This window comes from Convolutriloba macropyga, chromosome 1 (genome assembly GCF_964194025.1).
Source record: "Convolutriloba macropyga chromosome 1, txConMacr16.3, whole genome shotgun sequence".
NCBI classification, from domain to species: domain Eukaryota; kingdom Metazoa; phylum Xenacoelomorpha; order Acoela; family Convolutidae; genus Convolutriloba; species Convolutriloba macropyga.
The window spans coordinates 37,955,603-37,975,640 of record NC_134468.1 but is presented as its reverse complement, the minus strand read 5'-3'; the positions used below and the strand labels follow the sequence as shown (position 1 = coordinate 37,975,640).

Here is a 20,038-nt window from a genome sequence, read left to right as displayed (position 1 = left end):
ATGAAACCGTATTTCCACCATATGAAGTAATCTACTCTAAATTAAAATAACAAATTATCACGTAAGGATTACCTTGAAGCTAACTATATCTTTTTTAGTCAATGCGAAACAATGGAAGACTGCACATTTATCTACTCAAAACAAGATGTAAACATAATATCACAAGTCTTTGAAAACTTTCGAGACAAATGCGTTGACAGAGTCACAAATGATCCGTGTTATAGGTGCGCGACTCCGGCTTTATCAATGTTAGCAGGTGTAAAGAAAATAAATATGAAAGTAAAACGTCATAAGGGAGAGAAGACACATGATATATTACTCATGATAGAAAAAGGAATAAGAGGAGGTATAGCCACTACACTTGGAAATAAATATGTTACCACGGAATAGATGCAACCAGAGTTATTACATTTAAGTAAACCAATTACACCATTAAATAATAATAAAATAAAAGCAAACATTGTTTTTGTTGACCAACAATCTTACGCAGATACCACTAAAATCCAAAATCACCAAATTAAAATATACTATAAATGTTGTTATGTTAGATGTAGATGATGATAGTCAGCGTAGTGGTATAGAAATCAAAACGGAAGAAGAGTTCCTATTAAACTATGACTTCAATTCACTGTGTCCATCATTTATAGTGGAAAGTTTATCAACAGATGAATTTATCCGTTACACTTGACCAAGAATTTGAACCTTCTTCAGGACAAAAAGTTATAATATGTGAAATAAATGTTGAATGCAATGTCGATATAAAAGAACAAATTGAAATTTCCCTTACTTTCCAGAAAACATGGAAGCTAATATAGAATAGATTACTTGATAACAAATAAATAAAATACCTATCAAACGTGAGCCGTGCTGTCTTGTGAGATTTTTTGAGTGTCCTGTTATTCTCCTCTGAACTTAAAATGGTGTCGCAGGTTTTGTTTTTTTCAGAACATTCAACACTTGGAAACGTTGATCTTACGAGAAAAGTTACTTTTATGATCTACCAACCTATACGTCACAGTTAAACTTCTGCGAAAGTTTTTGCTCTTTCGTTGTGGGATACAGTCGCAAAGTAAAAATTTAGCTTCTCGGAAAACTCAATTTGAGGCTTAGAAAGTGAAAATAGTGCAATAAAAACAGCAAATTCTAAGTTGTGCAAATTTTATTGAGTTGCGAAGGTTTTTATTGGTTATGTCTCTCTAGAGGATGCTTGTCAGTTTAAGATGACTGAACGACAAAATAGGCCGAGAATCAGGGTCGTTTCCTTCTTACATTTCCATAGATACTGTTAACTGGATTCCAAAACACTAGTTGTAGTGCTATCGAAACAAGTTCATCGAAAGCGACAAATCATTTTCGAATTGCAATCTGTTTCTTTTAGAAACATTTTGAGATCTAAATTAATCGATTTTCTTCGTTGAACACAGTGTATGAAAATGCAGACCGTTCATTAAAGTTATAAAATGTAGGAAGGTCTTGGAAACTTTTAAACAATGTTTTTGGCAACCGTAAAATGTCTTAGTGTTAATTGGTACGAATTTTATGTGAAGAAAGTTTGTATATTCTTTCTGAAGTCCTTAGATTTTGAGCACATAGATTCAAGGACATAAATTTCACGTTTTGACAGAAATTGTGGTTTAGCAATGTTAAATCCATTTTCAGGTTGAACGTAGTAATGCTTACAATTCGCACAGTTAATAGTTGGTACCAATAATATTCTAAACCGAATAATTTCACGGCTCCAATGGAGAAGTCAATGTTCGATGCAGACTGCCTTGGCAGTAACAAATTATCAGAACTAGCTCAGAGCTCGACATCGGATGGTGCTTACCAGAACAGAACTGTAGTCAGAAGAAAGGTCCAAATACCAGCTGAAAACAGTGATCATGAACTTGGTTTGTCTTCACGTCAAGAATCATCTACTCAGTTGCCAGTTCTACATCTTTCATCAGTGCCTCAAAGTCTTCAGAGTGACTCGCAATCAACTCACCTGTCATCATCTGGCGGGGATTTACAGAATGTATTTGTACAGGATTTCATTTCATCTCAACATACAGACAGCATGAAATTTGGTGAGTCACGTGTCACAAGTTTTTCGCTTGCTGTCAATTTCTAATACTTGATGGATTCAGAATTGTTGATTGGCTTTGCTGTTTCGGCCGTTGGATTGATAATCACGTCGTGAAATATGCTGCTGGGGTAATAATTTAATATATTCGTGGACAAGAGATGACTTAGGAGCCAATGCATTGCTAATTATGTTGGAGTGAAAAGTTAACACGCTGTGAGTAATTATGCCGGCAGAAGTTTTATGAAGGTTACATAAGTAAAAGCTTGTATTGACTTTCATGAACTTTTGCCTTATTTACAGGTGCTGACGAGGATGCAATTAATCGGTGGCAAGAGCAGTTCCGATCAATGTTCAATTCCTTTGATCAGTCGTCATCTTCAGAAGACTCTCAATTGATCCCTAATTTGAACCCATCGTTTGTACCTCGAAATATGCCATCAGTTTTTTCACCTCAAAGACTACAGCAACCGTTACCCAGAAATGCGGAAAACTGGGCAGAACAGTTTTTGAGGAGTAGTGAAAATCAGGAGAAATTGTTTGAAAATGCGTGGCAAGAAGCAGCATCGGAGGCTGAAGGTGTGCTATCATTCCTATTCTTCTGAAAAGTATGATTTGTTAGTTTTGTTAGCCTCTTGGGATTTTTATTATAGCTGCGAAGCCGTAAGCTGAGCGGAGCTATATTGCGGTGCTGTTGGGATTTTTACAATTCAAAGAATTTGAATTGTATTGGGTCGCTGTCTTTTTTTAAGATCTGTTCACACACTTTCATGATATTTAAGTCAAATTGGAGTAGCGATTTTGATCACGCCGAAACAGGAAGTGGCGCAAAAAAGCGAGTGGTTTTGGGGCTTGAATTTTTTTTACTCTAATTTAAAATAGTGTGTTTGACCAAAATTCCATTTTCGCATTTTGACATTGATTTTCTGTTTTTAATAGCCGCACAGCGTTAGCTGGGGCTATTATTGGCCTTCTCTTGGTTTTTTTTATTTCATTGTCGCGATTTTTGTTACGACCATATGACGTCAACCACTTCAACTCTGCCTTTTGTTCATTCGTTCATGCAATTTCAACTGAAGTGCATGTGTGACGTCATTTTTCGCTCTTTGTGGAGCGAGTTTTTTGTTCATTCGCGTGATTAAATTTTTGGTCACACTTGACTTACCTCACTCTAAAAATGACTTCCTCACTTTGGAATTGACTTTTAATTACTTTATTTCAAAGAGATAATGTCAAATGGGTGTGTGCCACTCCAAATAAAGGTTATTTGAGAGCAGTTTATAGAGGCAGCAATAACTTATACAGATTTTTAATCAAAATTCAACATCTCAGCCTTCAATGGAAAGACTATTTTTTTTGGTCTGTCTTTTTTTACTGTTTTTTTTGAGACTGAAGATCTACGAAGCTGTTCTCTGGATATCTGCCACCTATGTTTTTTTAGAAATGGTTTTCCCAATTCAGTCATAGTCCGTTCTAGTTCTAGTTTTTTGTTTAGTCAATGAAGATTCTTTGAATTTTACGTCAGGACTTTTCCTGCTATGTTTTTACAATTCAAAGAATTTGAATTGTATTGGCGCGCTGTTTTTTTAAGCCGTGTTCACACACTTTTCAATGACATTGATATTTCAAAACGGGATAAACAGGTAATGCCCAGCGGGCATTAAATTTCATTAGAAGCCCAAAATGGGCTTTAGTAGTCCTTCAAGTGCTTAGTGTCGCTGCTGCTGGGATTGCCTTAATTTAAGGTTAAAAGATCGTTTTTAGGAGTGTTTGGGCCCAAAATGGTGCAATTTTCCAATTGAATAGTCCAATTGATTTTCCAATTGATTAGTCTTTGGTTGAAGATTTTAAAAGCAGACGAAGGTCTTTACAAGACAAAATTACTTATTAGGGCCATTTTATAAGCTATATGTTTCGGTACTAATAACACAAACAAGCAAATTAATCTAAGTTTTGCTATTTTCAAGTTTTTCTAGCGTCAGGGGCCAGGGAATCTACTTTAAGATTTGATAATAGGGCACTGCATAGTTTCTATTAACAATGGAATGGTTTTCAACATTTAATGTCTCGAAATTTAACATTTTTTGATAAAGTTTGCAATTAAGTTTTCCTAATATTTTTTTGTCAATTTTTGATGTTTGTCCATTTTCAAGTGGCACAAAACCTATTCCACGGTTTGATGAAAAGTTACTGCTTGGCTCTTAGCTTCAATGGATTTGTTTTTAACAATTTAACCTTCCGATTTTTGGAATTTTTTTCAGGTCTTGCTGATATAATACTGGAACGATTTCAAAAACAAAAATTGGCTTTGAACATATTGAAATAGGTATGTAATAGATCAAATTTTGCCTTAGGGGTTAAAGTTTCAAGAGCAGTGAATATATTTTTGTTTATTTTGATTGTTTTAGTTTCACAATTTTTTGAGATGGTTTTAATTATATTATGGCTTGCATTGTTCAATTGATCTGCTGGTCAGATAGATTACTTCTAACTTTTCCATTCAATTCATTGAATTGTATTTCAGGATTTGTCCTGCTATGTTTTTTTTGCTTCGGCGTCTGATGCTCTTTTTTCTTTTTACATTTGTTCACACAGAAAAACTGAAGTCAAATTTTCTGAATTACTTCTTCCTCTCACTAACGGCATTTGCGCGCGTAATGTCATTTCTCACTCTCGCTAACAGAAGTTTTTAGGTAATTTGCGTGATTAGATTTTGATCATACGTGACTTACCTCGCTCAATAAAATGAACTTTGCACTTTAAAACTTATGCAGAAGTTTAATTTGAATTAGTTTAAGGTCAAAGGAACTCTGTGTAATAAAGGCCCCTAATGAAGAGGCTTCTGCGCAATAGATTTTAACAACTTTCGTTAATTTATCGCTGAATGTTTTTTTACATAGCTTTTTGAGCGTCGTCCATTTTTTCAACCATATCTGTATCTGTTTCTATCTCTATTATATGACACGCAAGTCTATTCTTTCGCAGCTATTCCGGAAGTCTGCGGGCTGTGTTTTTAAAACTTTGCTCCATTACACTCCATATATTCAGTAATAATAGAAAGAGTTAGTTGAATCCACTTGGAGTTGTGACACTTTTAATCCTTCGTTGGTTTTTTACAACCAAATAGTAGTTTGTTTGGGAAATATGGATGTATATCTGACAAATGACATGTCACTTTGCTGCCGATTACAGTTTACTTTGAAATGTCTGCACTTTTTAATTGCTCTTGAACGTAGTTCATAGCAATTATTGTAAACGTGTGTGTCTTTTTTATGCAAAATTTTCGCTTGACAATTTTGACTTTTCGAGTGACTTTTACGCCCTTGACTTTTTGCATTTCGCGTGATCTAAAATTCTCTCTCAATCACAATTTCAAGCAGCTGAACTGAATTGGCGACAATTTAATACTAAATGTCAAATAAAAAGTGCGCCGAAAATCTTGTCATTTTTTACTTTAAATCTTAATAGTGGTATATGTTAACCTCTAATGTGGTTATTTGAAGCCCACTTTAGAACTTCTTAGTCCCATTTAGCCCCCCCCCCCCCGACTGAAGCAGGCTGCAATTGATTAGAGCTCTCACTAGTCGTTCAAGAGCAATTCTTCCGACGTTTAGTCGGTTATGTTCACCGGCTGAAAAGAAGAAAATGTTGATTTTATCTTTCAATCATATTAGCCAATTGGCAGAAAATCGGAAATTGCTAAAATGAACTGTAATCACAAGTTCTTAGTTGAAATGCCTATAATTGTTGAGCAGGTGCTGATGTTGGGGCAGACGTGTTCGCTAATTTAGAGGAGGAGTGGCAGAATATCCTGAAGAAGTATGAAGAGCAACAGTTGAATAATCTCAGTGAACTGGAGTCAGTATGGGTCACTGAGGGAGATGAGGAAGAAGCCGTGTTAAGGGGACAAAGACACCCGTTTGTAGCTAACAGATACACTTTCCAGGAGGACAACCCTTTTGAAGGAGTAGATGACCCGCTGGAAAAGGGAATTGAACGGTTAGTTCGCTATTTAAGTATGAACGGTGCGAGGCGGTAGGTTCGAAGGATCTAGATTTATAGCCGAGTGTCAAGACCTGAGGGTATCTATCTATTTTGTGTCGTTTGGTTTTTACGAATTGAATAAAAGCATGTGATGTTTTCAACCGTCAGAGAAATTGATTGAACGTCTGTTAAGTCAATATTTTACGGTTAACATCGACTCTGAACAAGTTTACAATTATTATATGATAATATCTTGTTTACGATTCTTTGAAGATTAATGAATTAAATTTTCATTTTGAGAAGAAACGCGAATTCGTACAATCGGAGAAAATGTTCTTTTGCAATATGTGCTGATTTTCTTACTTTGCCCAAAATATTGTTTGTATTGCAAACAGTGTAGTCAGATAAGAGCGCTTCTTTTTATTGTGAAACCGGTAGTTTGTTCTCACAACCACAATTCTTACCTCACTCCTATTTGACTTTGTGACTCCTTTTATAAAAAGTCAAATTTAAAAAAGTACTCGTTAAAAATGCTCCCAGTCGTTTGAGACATAAATTAAGTGATACTTGTAGTAACTTTTCTGTGGTAAACAAAGCTAATCGAAGCAGAGAAAAAGTTCTAAAGGACAAATCTGTTACAGTTTGAGCATTGGTTGGAATTTTTGAGAAATTTTATATTGCTTAAAATTGGTCTGTCTTAATTTTTTTTTCTCAAATTTGAGCATTTTTCTTTTATTGAATATAATTCTTAAACTTGGAAACTCATCTCTGCTCCCTGTCAAAGTCTTTGAAAGTATAGAGTTCTTCTAAGAAACTTTGTAGCAAGTAATTGGGTCCGGTTGTTTAATTGCTCTCAAACGAAGTTTGTAGCAATTCTATTAGTCCTGTCGGTCTTTTTTTATGCTATTTTTCGCTTGAGCGATTTTTCGTCTGACGCTTATGACTTTTCGTCCCCAAAAACGGGATAAACAGGTAGCGCCCAGCGGGCATTACCTGCTCTTAGAGCCTTTCAGCTCTGTTTCAGCTCAAACTGTTTTCGAGACTTATACTTATGTTGTGAAGGGCGGTTCTTGTTCTTAGGGGTTGACGACACCCCCACTGTTGATCCCGCCCCACCCACCACCGCGCTGTTGCCCCCACCCCAATGTTGCCCATGCTCTCCCCATCAGACCACCGATGTACACCCCCCCCCCCCCGCGCGCCTCCCGTGGCTACTGACGAACAACCGATCGTTAAAAACACGCAATTTTATACTAATTTTCACAAATTTTTTCAAGTTTTTTTTCGAAAATTTTTGTCATTTTTTGTGTTTTTTCAGCCCTAGTTGTCAAGAAACCTCCTCTAGTAGTTTTATATTAGAATACTGCATAGTTTCTAGTGGTAGTGCAATTGTTTCAACATTTTAACATCACGAATTTTAGCCTTTTTTGACAAAACGTGCAAATTTTTCCAATTTTTTTGACATTTATATTTTCTTATCCACTTCTTTCCGGACGCAGGGGCCCAGAAAACGTCCTTAAGGGTTTGATAATAAGTTACTGAAACAATTTTATTTGCCATGGAGTAGCTTTCAGTTTTTTAATATGACAAATTTTATCATTTTTTTTTATAAAACTTGCATTTTTTCAGGTTTTTTTTGTTGGTTTTTAAGTTTCTCCATCCTCAAGACTCGAGAAACCTCCTGTAGGGCTAAAAAGTAGGTACTGTGTATTTTCTAAATGTAATGAATTGTTTTTCCAGATTTCAACACCACTAATTTCAGCATTTTTTTTTTTGACAAAACTTGCAAGTTTTTAAATTTTTTGTCAGTTTATTATCGCTGTTGTCTGTATATTTATCATTATTGTCATTTATTCTGGTTTTTCAGAAAGTCTCTGTTAGGGTTTGATAATGAGTTACTGAAAAATGTTTGTTGGCCATGGATTAGTTATCACATTTTAGCAGTTTTTTTGCAACTTCTAATTTTTTTCAAGGTTTTTGAAAATTTTTATCATTTTCTTGGTTTCTCCAACCTCGACAGCCACATAACCTCCTCTAGAGTTTGAGTTTAGTTCACTGCATAGCTTCCAGATGTAATGGAAGGTTTTTCAAGATTTTAAGATCAATAATTTTTAAATTTGTTTGCAATTTTTTCAAGTTTTTTGAACCTTTTTGACTTTATCATTTTTTTCCGGCACCAGGGTCCTAGGGACCTCCTCCTAGGCTTCATGAAAAGCTGTCGCATAGTTTCTAGATTAATGGAATTGTTTTCAATATTTAAATGACTCCAGCTTTAGCACTTTTTTGATAAAATTTAGTTTTTTAAATTTACGAAAAATTATTATCATGTATATGTTCCAGCTTATGGATGTTTTTGAGCCAGTAAAACTAATTTCAGCTTGAAATAGTGAAACTGGATGGTTTCTTGAGACAATGGAATGGTTTTAAATCTTTTAATGTGTTGAATTTTAGCAGGATTTTGTTAAAATTTGCAATTGTTTTCAAATTTTTTAGTGTTTTAGTCCTTTTTTGAGTTTAACTATCATTACTGGCCAACGAAGTTTTTCAAGTCTTGCAGATGGGTTACTTGACATAACTCAGGAGATAAAAAATAGTTTTGAACGTTTTCATAAGCAATTCGTTTTGAACGTTTTCATAAGCAAATAGTTTTGAACGGTCGTTTGAGAGCAATTCGCCCGACGTTAGTGGGTTATGTTTTTATTATGCGATTTGTCAACTGGTCAGCCGTTTTTCAATTTTGTGCCAATTTAACCAGAATAAACTGGTGATTTCCGTGGGTTATACGTTGAAGTTATGTTTTTAAATCGTCTACTAGTCCTTTAAAGGCACAGCGCATTTTTGAGAAGTAGAATATTTTTTATTCATTTAATTAATTGCTCTCAAGCAAAGTTTGTTACAATTATATTAGTTCTGCGGTCTTTTTGTGCGATTTTTCGCTTGATCGATTTTTTGTTGGACCCTTTAGACTGTTCGTCTTCGAAAACGGGATGAACAGGACAATACCTGGTGGGCAATAAGTTCTCTTAGAGCCTTACAGCTTAATAGTCTCTAAATATGCGATTCACCAACAACCTTTGTAGACATAAATTTATAGTGCGAAGGGCAGTTCTTAGAGTCCCTCCACTTCAACCACCGGCGCAATTCCCACCCCCTGCACATCGTTGCACCCGTAACCCAGCGCTCTGACAGGACGTTTGAGAGCAGTTCGCCCCAACGTTAGTCGGTAATGTTTATCTATTTCGGTAATTACGTATACAACGCATATTTTCACTTAAATATGACAAAGGATATGACAGAAAAGAAAGGATATGACAGAAAGCCAACAGAAGGCATGTAGAAGGCCACCCCATGAGAACAAAGTTGGACATCGACAATGAAGTTAAATACCTTATAATGTTAAAGGTCTACTCGAAAGCATCATTTTGATTTTTTTAAAGGCCAAGTTAATTAGATTTTCCTTTGAAAATCTATCACAGAAAATAACCATGAAAAACGAATTGTTAAAAGTTGGGCGTAGTTTGCCATCTATGTGCTTTATTTTGACAACATGGGCTTAATCTCACACAGACTCTATCACACGTGGAGGGGTCTAAATTTCATCAAAGCATCCATTTTTTAATAGCTGTGATAGTGTTAGCTGTGTGTCATTTTTTTTAGCCTTTTCTTTTTTACAGCCCAATTGATTTGGATTGTATTGCAATGTTTTTTCGCTGTTATTAATAAACTTTTGAGGTTTGACCGCGTTTGTTGTTCCTTCTGTTATCTGGGCATTTAGTATCAATAATAACTGGTCCCATTGGATTTCTACAAAGCTAATAATTACCCTATTTATTGTTTTTAGTTGTTAGCTGGTTTTTGTTTTTGACTTTTGTTTTTCCATAAATATTAACGAGTTTTTGATATTTGCTCGGATTTTTTTCTCGGCAATTAGACTCGTTAATGACACATGCTGTTGTAATAAAGCAAAATTGAAACTTTAACGTATTCAGTTGATAGCTATTTTATACGATTTCTCTTGCTTTTTTGTTTCTTCTTAATTTTGCCCTCATTTGTTGTTTTTGCTATCTTGTCACTTCACGTTAATAATAACGGATATCATCAGCATTCTATTGCAACAAAAATGGTGAACTTTTTTTCATTTCGCAGCTAACAGTTTTCATTTTCTTTTAGTTTACGAATAGACAAAATTTTTTATGGACAGTTGCAGTGAACATTTTATTATTTCATTCGTTTGATAGTTTTGTGTCGCATTTACGCTGGTGTTAATAAGTTTTTGGTCACATGTGAGTTACCTCTTTCAAAAATGACTCTATCACTCTCAAAGAGAGTTTTGCTTTTTTAATTGGGGGAGATAGGGTCAACTGAGTATATGTCACTGCAACTTTTTTTCTGGTAATTCGTTAGCTATAATCTAGAGAATTTTGTCTAGTCGTTGAAAGTCCCTGTAAGATCATTATCAATCAACTGATGGCAATTCTTTTCTATGGTTAGTAGTTTACGGTGTAAAGGGCGGTTTTGAAATGTCGGGTTACATTATTGCGCATTTTTGGAGCCTTTCTTATGTTTTTGCGTCATACGGGCGAGGTTGCCTTACCTATATGTATACTGCTATCAGCGGACAACAATATTTACGAGCATTTCTTCTGACGTAAGTCGCTTATGTTAAAATGGTCGAAGATTTTTTTGAAGCTCTGGTACCTTTCTTCTTCATTACTACCGAAATACAATCTGATCGCCATTTTCGGATAGAAGATAGAACGTTAAAAGACCCTCCATTAAATGCTAGGGGCAATCAGATTTACACTACTCTAACTTTGGCTTTTCATGGTTTGATATTTGCGCGTACAATTTCCTGATAAAATTTCATCTGAACGGGTTAGTTGCGGAAGTGAGTGTTTTTCAAATCAATCTCTTTGACGTTGTTTTGAGAAATGGTGGAATTTCTGCAGATCCAAATATCTCATAACAGAGAAACCGGTATTGATAAAGCTTGTTCGGCATCAGTTGCAAAAACACATTTTTGTCAGTGGTTTTTGACCTTGGTCGCTTCAGATATATTTCGGAAAGCTTCAGAAGCTTGGAAATGTCAATTTTCCCCAGTTTTGAAAAGTGAGTGTTTGTTTTGGCTTTTTGTTTGGGGATTGTTTACAGAACAAGGGAGAACATTTTAAAGATCTGATGATAAATTCCAAAAAATTATCAATTTCAGGACATCCTATTTTTGTTTAGACTGAGATTTGGCGATATCCCAAATGCAGTTTTACTATTAGAAGAGGCAGTGAAGCACTCAGAAGACAAAGAAAGGGCCTGGTACTACCTCGGAGTTGCCCAAACTGAAAATGAGAACGATGAAGCTGCCATCAAAGCATTAAATAACGCTTTAAACTCAAATGAAAGGAATCTGGAAGCTCTAATGGCTCTCTCAGCCAGCTACACAAATGAGGGTGATATGAACAGGGCTGTGGAGACGCTTGAAATATGGCTTAGAGCAAATCCTGCTTATTCGAGCATACCTCAGTTACCTGGCGCACCTCAGAATAGCGGCCTCACATCAATGTCTTCGTTATTTATGTTCCAGTATAAAGCACAAGAACTTCTGAAGTTATTTGAACAGGCTCTAGCAATATCACCTCAGGATTTGAACGTGTTAACTGCTCTGGGCATTCTAAACTGTGTGAGAAATGACTATGAGACGGCTGCGAATGTTTTCAGGTGTGGTGTGGCGACAAAACTAACATAATAAATAGCACATCTTGCAAAATTTTCTGCGAGTATATCATATTCGGCTCTTCAAAAAATATTCAGGCTAATGAAAAGGCAACTGCTGAACGGAGCCTTCCCGAAATTATTTCTAAGTATTAAGCATCTCTAAGTGACAAAAGAGTGTTCTTTCGCTACCAGTCTCCTTTAACCGGGGGTACAGTCTGTTCAGATGTGAATATCATAAAGATTTCTTTAAAAAGCCAAGAGAGTGAAAGCACAGCTGAACACGATCTTCTTTTCACTTAATTTTTGACCGTGCGAAACAATAAACATAGGAGGAGTTGAAAACAAACGTTTCTTATCTGTATTTATAATTATAACTCAAAGAATTCGAATCGTATTGTAGGGCGCTGTCTTTCTTTTTATTACGACTCCGACTCGAAGAGGAGTTATGGTGATCTTTTTTTAAATCGGTGTTTTCTTTGTTCACAAGTTACTAAGACCAATGCCGCACTCGAAAACAAGTCTTTAGGTCAATCTGCTGAGCAAAAGTCAAGAGCAGAGCGAAAGAGAGTGGTTTTTGTTCGTGCAGTATTCTCAGAGAGAGCGAGAATCGTAGGTGTGAAAAAAATTGCTAAGCAAGCGATATTTTTTATCACATGCCGCTTTTCCAAAGTGTTTTTTAATAGCCGCGAAGCGATAGCGGCTATTATTGGGGACATCGTGGTTTTTTTTACAATTCAAAGATGTCTTTTAAAAGCGCTGTCTTTTTTTAAGATCTGTTCACCCATTTTCATGATTTTTGAAGTCAAATTGGGGTACGTTAGTCGGTTGTTTTTTTTAATTCGTCGTCTCCATCGATGATTCCTACGACCTGACTTCTTGGAATTGACTTCAGTGACTTCTATTGCTATGCAGTTAAAATTTTTGTGCGTGACGTCAATTCTGCTTTTAGGTCAATTGCGTGACTTAACTCACTCAAAAAAATGACTTCTGAACTCACTTATGGAACTTTAAATTTTATGAACATTTTAGTTAAAGATCAATAGTGTGCATCTAAGTAGTGCGAAACTTATATGCCCTACTTCTTGAGTATTAGTCTTGAGTTTTTGAGTTCGAATATCAATTTTGTAAAAGCTCTCTGAGCGCGTTTTCCTTAAAGACCGAATCTAACCAAAACGTCTAGTGGTCTATTAAAGTACTAGTGATCAATCTGTCTATCTTATTTCTTTACTTGTGTCAATTCAGGGAAGGCCACAAGCGTCTATCGCGGCTATTTTCCGGCAATCTACCGGCTATGTTTTTAATTTTTACTCCTAATTTTTTTTGGCCGAGGTGTTTGTCTCAATTACTCTGGTTAGGAGTAGGACTTTGTTGGAATGCATTTCTGACTATCTGAGGCAACTTCTAGATTTTAAAGTGATATTTTGAGCTTTTTGCAATTTTTGGCTCCTTTTGAACGCTTTTTTTCGCACTTTTTGCATTCTTTAGTTTTTAAGAAATTGTTGTCTTCCTTTGGTTGAGTTTAGTTGTTTTAGTTAATGATGTATTGCTTTGATTGATTTGGATTTGTGTTTCTGAAAGAGGATTGAGTAATATTGATCAAATTTTCGTCTTTCATTTTTGTGTTTTTTTTTTACTATTTCTTCTAATTTTGAGCTTTTGCTATAATTTTATAACGAAGTTTGTAGGCATTATTTTGGTCTTTTTCGTTTTTTTTTCGTCTGAACCATTTGACCTTTCGTCCTCAACAATGGGATAAACAGGTAGCTCCCTAGGGGCATTAAGTTCTCTTGGAGATTTTCAGCTCACTAGTCTCATATCATGCGATTCACGGAAACTTTTGGAAACTTGTACTCTGGTGTGAATGGCGGTTCTTAGAGGTTGACCCCCCTCCGTGCATCCCACCCCCCTCCACCCACCGCTGCGCTCACCTCACACCATTTCAATTAAGCTAAAGCTAGCATCACTAAACCGTAGCTAGCTGCTGACGATGACAACCGATCGCCGGTTATTTGAGAGCAATTCGCTCCGATGTTAGTCAATTTTTTATTCAATAATTAATCGAGAGATATTTTATGGGTATTGTTACCAAAAAGGGACTCTTCAAGATTATGCTGTGCAGTTCATGTAATATAATAAATTATACTAATTTATAATTTGTAACCGATCAGAAAGAAATAGAAGTCTCAGAGAATAAATGTCGGAAAACTACGTATAGATTTTTGTAAGGAAATCCGCAAACAAAGAATTAGTTCTTCTGTCAATTGGTAGTAGCAAATCTACATCGAGTTGGCTGGCGCCTATGTGCGAATCTACATAGATTAGATTCCGGAGTGTTCAAGCTATGTTTAATTGCTCTCAAACGAAGTTTGTAGCAATTATATTAGTCCTGTCGGTCTTTTTAATGCGATTTTGCGCTTGACCGATTTTTTGTCTGACGCTTTTAACTTTTCGTCCCCAAAAACTGGATAAGCAGGTAGCGCCCAGCGGGCATCAAGTGCTCTTAGAGCCTTTCAGTCCTGTTTCAGCTCAAACTGTTTTGGAGACTTATACCTATGATGTGAAGGGAGTTTCTTAGAGGTTGAAGACAACACCCACCGTTGATCCCCCGCGGTTGCCACCCCCCTCCCCGGTGGCTACTGCCGAACAAACGATCGCTAAAAACACGCAATTTTATACTAATTTTCGCAATTTTTTCAAGCTTTTTTTAAAAATTTGTGTCAGTTTTTGAGTTCTTTCAGCCCTGTGGTGTCACGGGACCTCATCTAGAGTTTTATAATAGGTTACTGCATAGCTTCTAGTTGTAATAGAAGGGTTTTCAACATTTTAACATCATGAGATTTAGCAATTTTTTTATGAAACTTCATTTTTTTTAAAAATATTTTGTCATTTTTATGTTTTTTCAACCTCAAGGCCCACACAACCTCCACCAGGATTTGATAATAGGTTACTACATAGTTTATAGTGGTAATGGAATGGTTTCTCAACATTTTTCCATCACGAATTATAGCAATTTTTTTGACAAAATCTGCAATTTTTTCAAGTTTTTTGAAAATTTGTTATTTTTTAGGTTTCTCCAACCTGAAGGGCTAGCGAACCCCCTCGGTCGTTTGATTATTACTGCATAGCTTCTAGATGTAATTAAATGTTTTTCAAGATTTTAATATCAACAATTTTTAAAAAATATCAATTTGAATCTTTGTGAAACTATTTAAAGCTTGAAATAGGGATACTGGATTGTCTCTTGAGACATTGAAATCGTTTTGAAGATTTTAATATATTGAATTTCAGCAAGATTTTGGTAAAATTTGCGATTTTCAAAATTTTTGAATATTTTTGTCCTTATACGATCATTACTGGCCAACGAAGCTTTTCAAGTCAAGCAGATGAGTTACTTGACATAAATCCAGAGAAAAAACAGTTTTGAACATTTTCACTGCGAAATCTGGAAGCTTTTTAGAAAATTTTGCAATATTTTGCAGTTTTTTAAAATATCAGTTTTTTATTTGATTTATTTACTAAAAAGGCTAGGAAACTAAAAGATGTCGAGTCAGTCAAGCTAAAGCTAGCCTCACTAAACTGTGGCTAGCTATTGACAAAGCCAACCGCTCGCCGCTTGTTCGAGGGCGATTCGCCCGACGTTAGTCGGTTGTTTTTGGATTTGTTCACACCTTTTCATAATTTGAGGTCAAATTGAAATGATGACTTTTGTCACGGTGAAACAGGAAACTGATAGAAAGAGCGAGTGGTTTTTGCGTCGTCAAAGCCACTATGATTTTAAAATAGTGGGAAAACGAAAATTCGCTTTCTTGCTTGAGGTTTTTGATTTATGTTCATCAATTTGATCTGTTCACGCATTTTCATGATTTCTGCAGTAATTTTAAAGTAATGACTTTGGTCGAAATCAAATAGGAAGTGGAGCGAAAGAGCGAGTGTTTTTTATTTATTTTATCACCCCAATTTTTAAATAGAGTGAGAAAACAAAATTTCACTTTCTTGCTTGTTGTTTTTTATTAACGTGGGGCAATTTGACTTGTTTTTATTATAGCTGCGAAGCGGTAAGCTGAGGAAACCTATATTGCGGTGGCCTTGGTTTTTTTTGTTTCGCCGTCTGATGCTCTTTTTTTGTTTTGCCTTTGCTCACATAGCAAGAAACAGATAAATTAGGGATGTCCGAATTTTGGTCAATGATCGTGCTTTACAAAATACTTAACGAACTACTCTCTATGTATATTTTTCACCAAAATGCAGATGAGACTCAAGGTGGTGGACAGTTCTTAGAATTTTCCTATATAGGCATAAATGCGTAAATCAACCTTCTAGAGGGCAATTTTAGGTAGTTTGGAACGCTTCTGTTTCATTAACCCAACCTCCTTGTACTGCTTGCGTTTCTGATCTTGCGTTTTTCACCTAATCCTTGAATTGCGTGGATGACGTCATTTTTTTGCTTTTAGTGGAGAATATTTTGCTTATAGCGTGACTATTTTTTTTATCACACGTGACTTACCTATCACAAGAGTGACTTCTTCGCTCTGAAATTGACTTTTCTTAGCGTAATTCAACGAGATAAGGTCGAGTAAGTGCAGCTAAGGGCGGCTAAAGAAGCAGCAATAGGTAAAACAGATTCTTAATCAAAATATAGCATCTCATCAATAAAAAAAGAAGTTTCGCTTTTGGTCTGTTTCGTTTTCTATGTTTTGAGACTACAGATCTACGAAGCTATTCCTCCAATCTGCCGGCTACGTTTTTTTTCGAGTTTTTTATTAATTTTTTGAACTCATTTTCTCAAACCATTCCAAGTCCATTCTAGGTCTAGTTTCGTGTTAGTCAGGAATTTCTATGATTTGTTGTTCAGGACTGATCCTGGTGTTTTTTGGTTTACCGCTTTACTATCCCTGTCAGCTACCCAAAGTTATGTTACTTTCAAAGAAAAGGTTATTTCTCATTTTTTTAGTTGTATAGTATCTAATTTTTTTCCTGTATCAGTACGACTATTAAGCATTTGTATACTAAAACAATATAGTTTGATGTTGATAATTGCTCTCGAACGTGGTTTGGAGCAATTTTTGTAAACGTGTTGGTCTTTTGCAAAATTTTTACTTGAACGTTTCGTGTTCGCGCTCTAAAACTTTCTTTGACTTCTTGAGTGAATTTTTCTCATTTGTCTTTTTATCTCTGCATTTATGAGTGATCTGCGAATTTTGCACCCGTAAAACATTTCTAAGCTGCACCCCTCTAAACTGCCCCCGTGTGACGTTCGAGAGCAATTCATCCGACGTTAGTCGGTGTATGTTTGCTGAAGCCATGCATCGGTGAACCGTAAGACTTGGTATAGAACTCACAACGGTGTATTATGTCAGATTTTTTGGCTAAATAAAGAGTAAATTAATGAGAATGATTTAATTAATCTTGAATAGTATATGAAACCTAATTATTTCTATTCAATTCGGCTTAATTGGCACATAGGCTCCTTTTGCATTGTCTAAAATTTTATGTAAACGTTTTCAAGTGTTCTATTTCAATCGGGCCAACTTAAATTTTACTATTTCAAATGTCTTTTTTAATAAAGTTTTGCAACCTACTTAATTGCTCACATGCGAAAATTTGCAATTATATCATCCTGTGCTCTTATGAAATTTTGCGCCTGACTGATTTTTCTTCAAAACCAGGACAAATAGGTAACACCTTGAGAGCATTAGGTGCTCTTCGAGGCCTGCAGCTTAATAGTTGCTAAGTATGCGATTCAACGAAGCTGTTGTGGAGTCATGAATTCATGATGCGAAGGGCGGTTCTTAGATTTTAACCCCCCTCCCATACATACACACTACGAACTCCATCCCCTTTCACCCCAACTCCGTTTACCCTAGGGCACCTACAATTAAGCTGAAGCTAGCCTCCCTAAGGCGTAGCTAGCTAATGACGAAGCCAACCGCTCGGCAGTCGTTTGAGAGCAATTCCCCCGACGTTAGTCGTTTACGTTTTATGAACAAGAAAGTTGCGAATCTGTATTAAATTGATCTTCAGCGAGGTTTGCAGCAGGGATTTTACAAAAAAAATTGTCAGATGAAATCGGAAGTACAAAAAATTTATAGGAGAGGCCAACAGGACTGTACTTTTCTTGAGAAACAGGATAAACTAGGAAAGTCCGAATTTAGATAGTTGCTGACCAGCTTTCTTAACGACTCAACTACTCTGTATGCATGTGATTCAACAAAATGCAGAGGAGAATCAAGGTGATGGAATAATGGACAGTTTTTCGAATTTTCCTATATAGGTATAAATGCGTAAATTAACGTTGTAGATGGCAATTTTAGGAAGTTTGGTTGCCTTCTGTTTTATTAACCTGTACTCCTAGTACTCCTCGCGTTTCTGCTCCCGTTTGTCTCTTCTGATCCCCGAGTTGCGTGCGTGACCATTTTTTATTCTTAACTCTTAGTGGAGAGTTCTTGTTTATAGCGTGATTAATTTTTTGATCGCACTTGACTTACCTCACTCAAAAATGACTTCCTTACTCTGAATTTGACTTTTCTTTGCGGTATTCAAGGAGATAAGGTCAAGTCAGTGCGTGTAACTCTAACTGAAGAGTGTTTGAGGGTAGCTTTTAGAAGCAGCAATAAGTGAAACGGATTCTTAATGAAAATATAACATCTCAGCATTAAGTAAAGTTTCGTTTTTGGTCTGTTTTTATATTATGTTTTGAGACTGCAGGTCCACGAAGCTATTGCGGCTATTTTCTGACAATCTACCAGCTATGGTTTTTAATTGCTCTGAAACGAAGTTGAAATCAAATATAGTTAAACGTGTTCGTCTTATGCAAAATTTTTGCTTTACTATTTTGACTTTTTGAGTGACTTATTGATCTGAATTTCATTCCTTTACAATTTTAAGCTGCTCAACTCAATTAGAAATTCGTTTTTTAAAAACGTAAAATGAAAAGTGTGTAAAATATGATGTCAAATTTTTAAAAGTTTAAATCTTAACAGTGGTATATAATAGCCTCTACTGACTCCCTTTCCTCTATGCTACTCCCACCGCCGGTTGAAACAAGCTGCAATAGATTAGAACTCCCACTAGTCGTTCGAGAGCAATTCTTCGACGTGTGAGAAATCATTTTTTACGCCTTTGTTTCTGCTTTCGGAAGTTGTCAACCCAGTAACTTTACATAGGGGACAGGTGACGTTAGAATGTGTAGAATGATAGGGCCTATGTTATGCGTTCTAGGAAATGCGTTGGTTTGGATCCGAAGAACGCGGTGCTGTGGAATAGACTTGGTGCTTGTCTGGCTAATGGAGATCACAGTGAAGAAGCTATAAGGTACTGATTTCCTACTAAGGAACATACAATCGAACGATTTGACCGATCACCAATTTTTCAGGATGTCACTCATCTAAATTTGAATTGCTTTAAAAGTGTTACTTGGACGATCTTCTTAGTTAAAGATACAATTTTGGGAAAGCCAAAAAATGAGCATGGTGATCATTTATATGTTGTAATTAATGAGGTACCTATCGTCGGGTTGGAAAGCAACCTGTTGCAATTAGCGCTTGTATCTAAAATTAATTTGCTGCCAATTAGAATCTCGGCTGTTTAATTTTAGTGCCTATCGCAACGCTCTTAACCTGCGCCCTGGATACATCCGAGCCCGCTTCAACTTAGGAGTAGCTTGTCAGAACCTTCAATCTCACAGAGAAGCCATTGAGCACTTCTTAATAGCCCTCAACATGCAAACACAGGGCAGTGGACCTAACGGAGAAACGAGTGAGTCCTCGTCGGCTATTTGGACCAACATGATCAATTCGGTTCATAAAATTGGAGCCTATCATGACTTGTCTCATTCGGTAGCCAACAGAGACCTGAAAGCACTCAGTTTTCATTTTGGTGTCAATTCATGAAGTTTAAATACAAGATATATTGGTGATAATGTGTTAAGTTCTATCAATCAAGCTGCTTGAATTTGGAAATCTATAATTGCATAGCGATGTGTAATGATATCAATGTTTGTAATAATCTGTATTTTGTAAACCTGATAAAAATAGATTTTGCACTGAGAAAATGTTTTCCCAAAACTACCCGGGCCATATACTATGAGTTCGATTTTGCACTTAGCTTTTTCGGGCTGTTTCATGTCCTCTGGAAGGGGGACTAATTAAAATGAGATGTGTGTTACTGTTTTACTCAAAAGCATCGTGTACTTTTTACTTCTAAGAAGTGTAGTGTTCGAAACTCTTTGTCATTTTCTTCTATGTGTCGGCCAATCAAGTGAGCACGTGCTGTCTTAAACAA

General features: G+C 36.0%; 2 protein-coding genes across 3 annotated transcripts in view; both read left to right on the top strand.

Moving 5' to 3' along the window:
• The window catches only part of LOC142338501 (CAAX prenyl protease 1 homolog), a 447,656-nt gene that overhangs the window by 213,392 nt on the left and 214,226 nt on the right, over positions 1-20,038 (top strand). The gene's annotated exons all lie outside the window — the stretch shown is intronic.
• Positions 1,664-19,808, top strand: LOC142338441 (uncharacterized). Of its 2 annotated transcripts, none has more exons than XM_075388216.1 (6): positions 1,664-2,069; positions 2,369-2,644; positions 5,857-6,064; positions 11,279-11,761; positions 18,977-19,069; positions 19,353-19,808. In XM_075388216.1, exons 1-6 carry the CDS (start codon positions 1,742-1,744, stop codon positions 19,645-19,647), a joined length of 1,683 nt encoding a protein of 560 aa, XP_075244331.1. In that variant the 5' UTR covers positions 1,664-1,741; the 3' UTR covers positions 19,648-19,808. The 2 variants fall into 2 exon arrangements, with proteins under 2 accessions (XP_075244331.1, XP_075244324.1); XM_075388209.1 differs by having other exon boundaries at positions 5,821-6,064.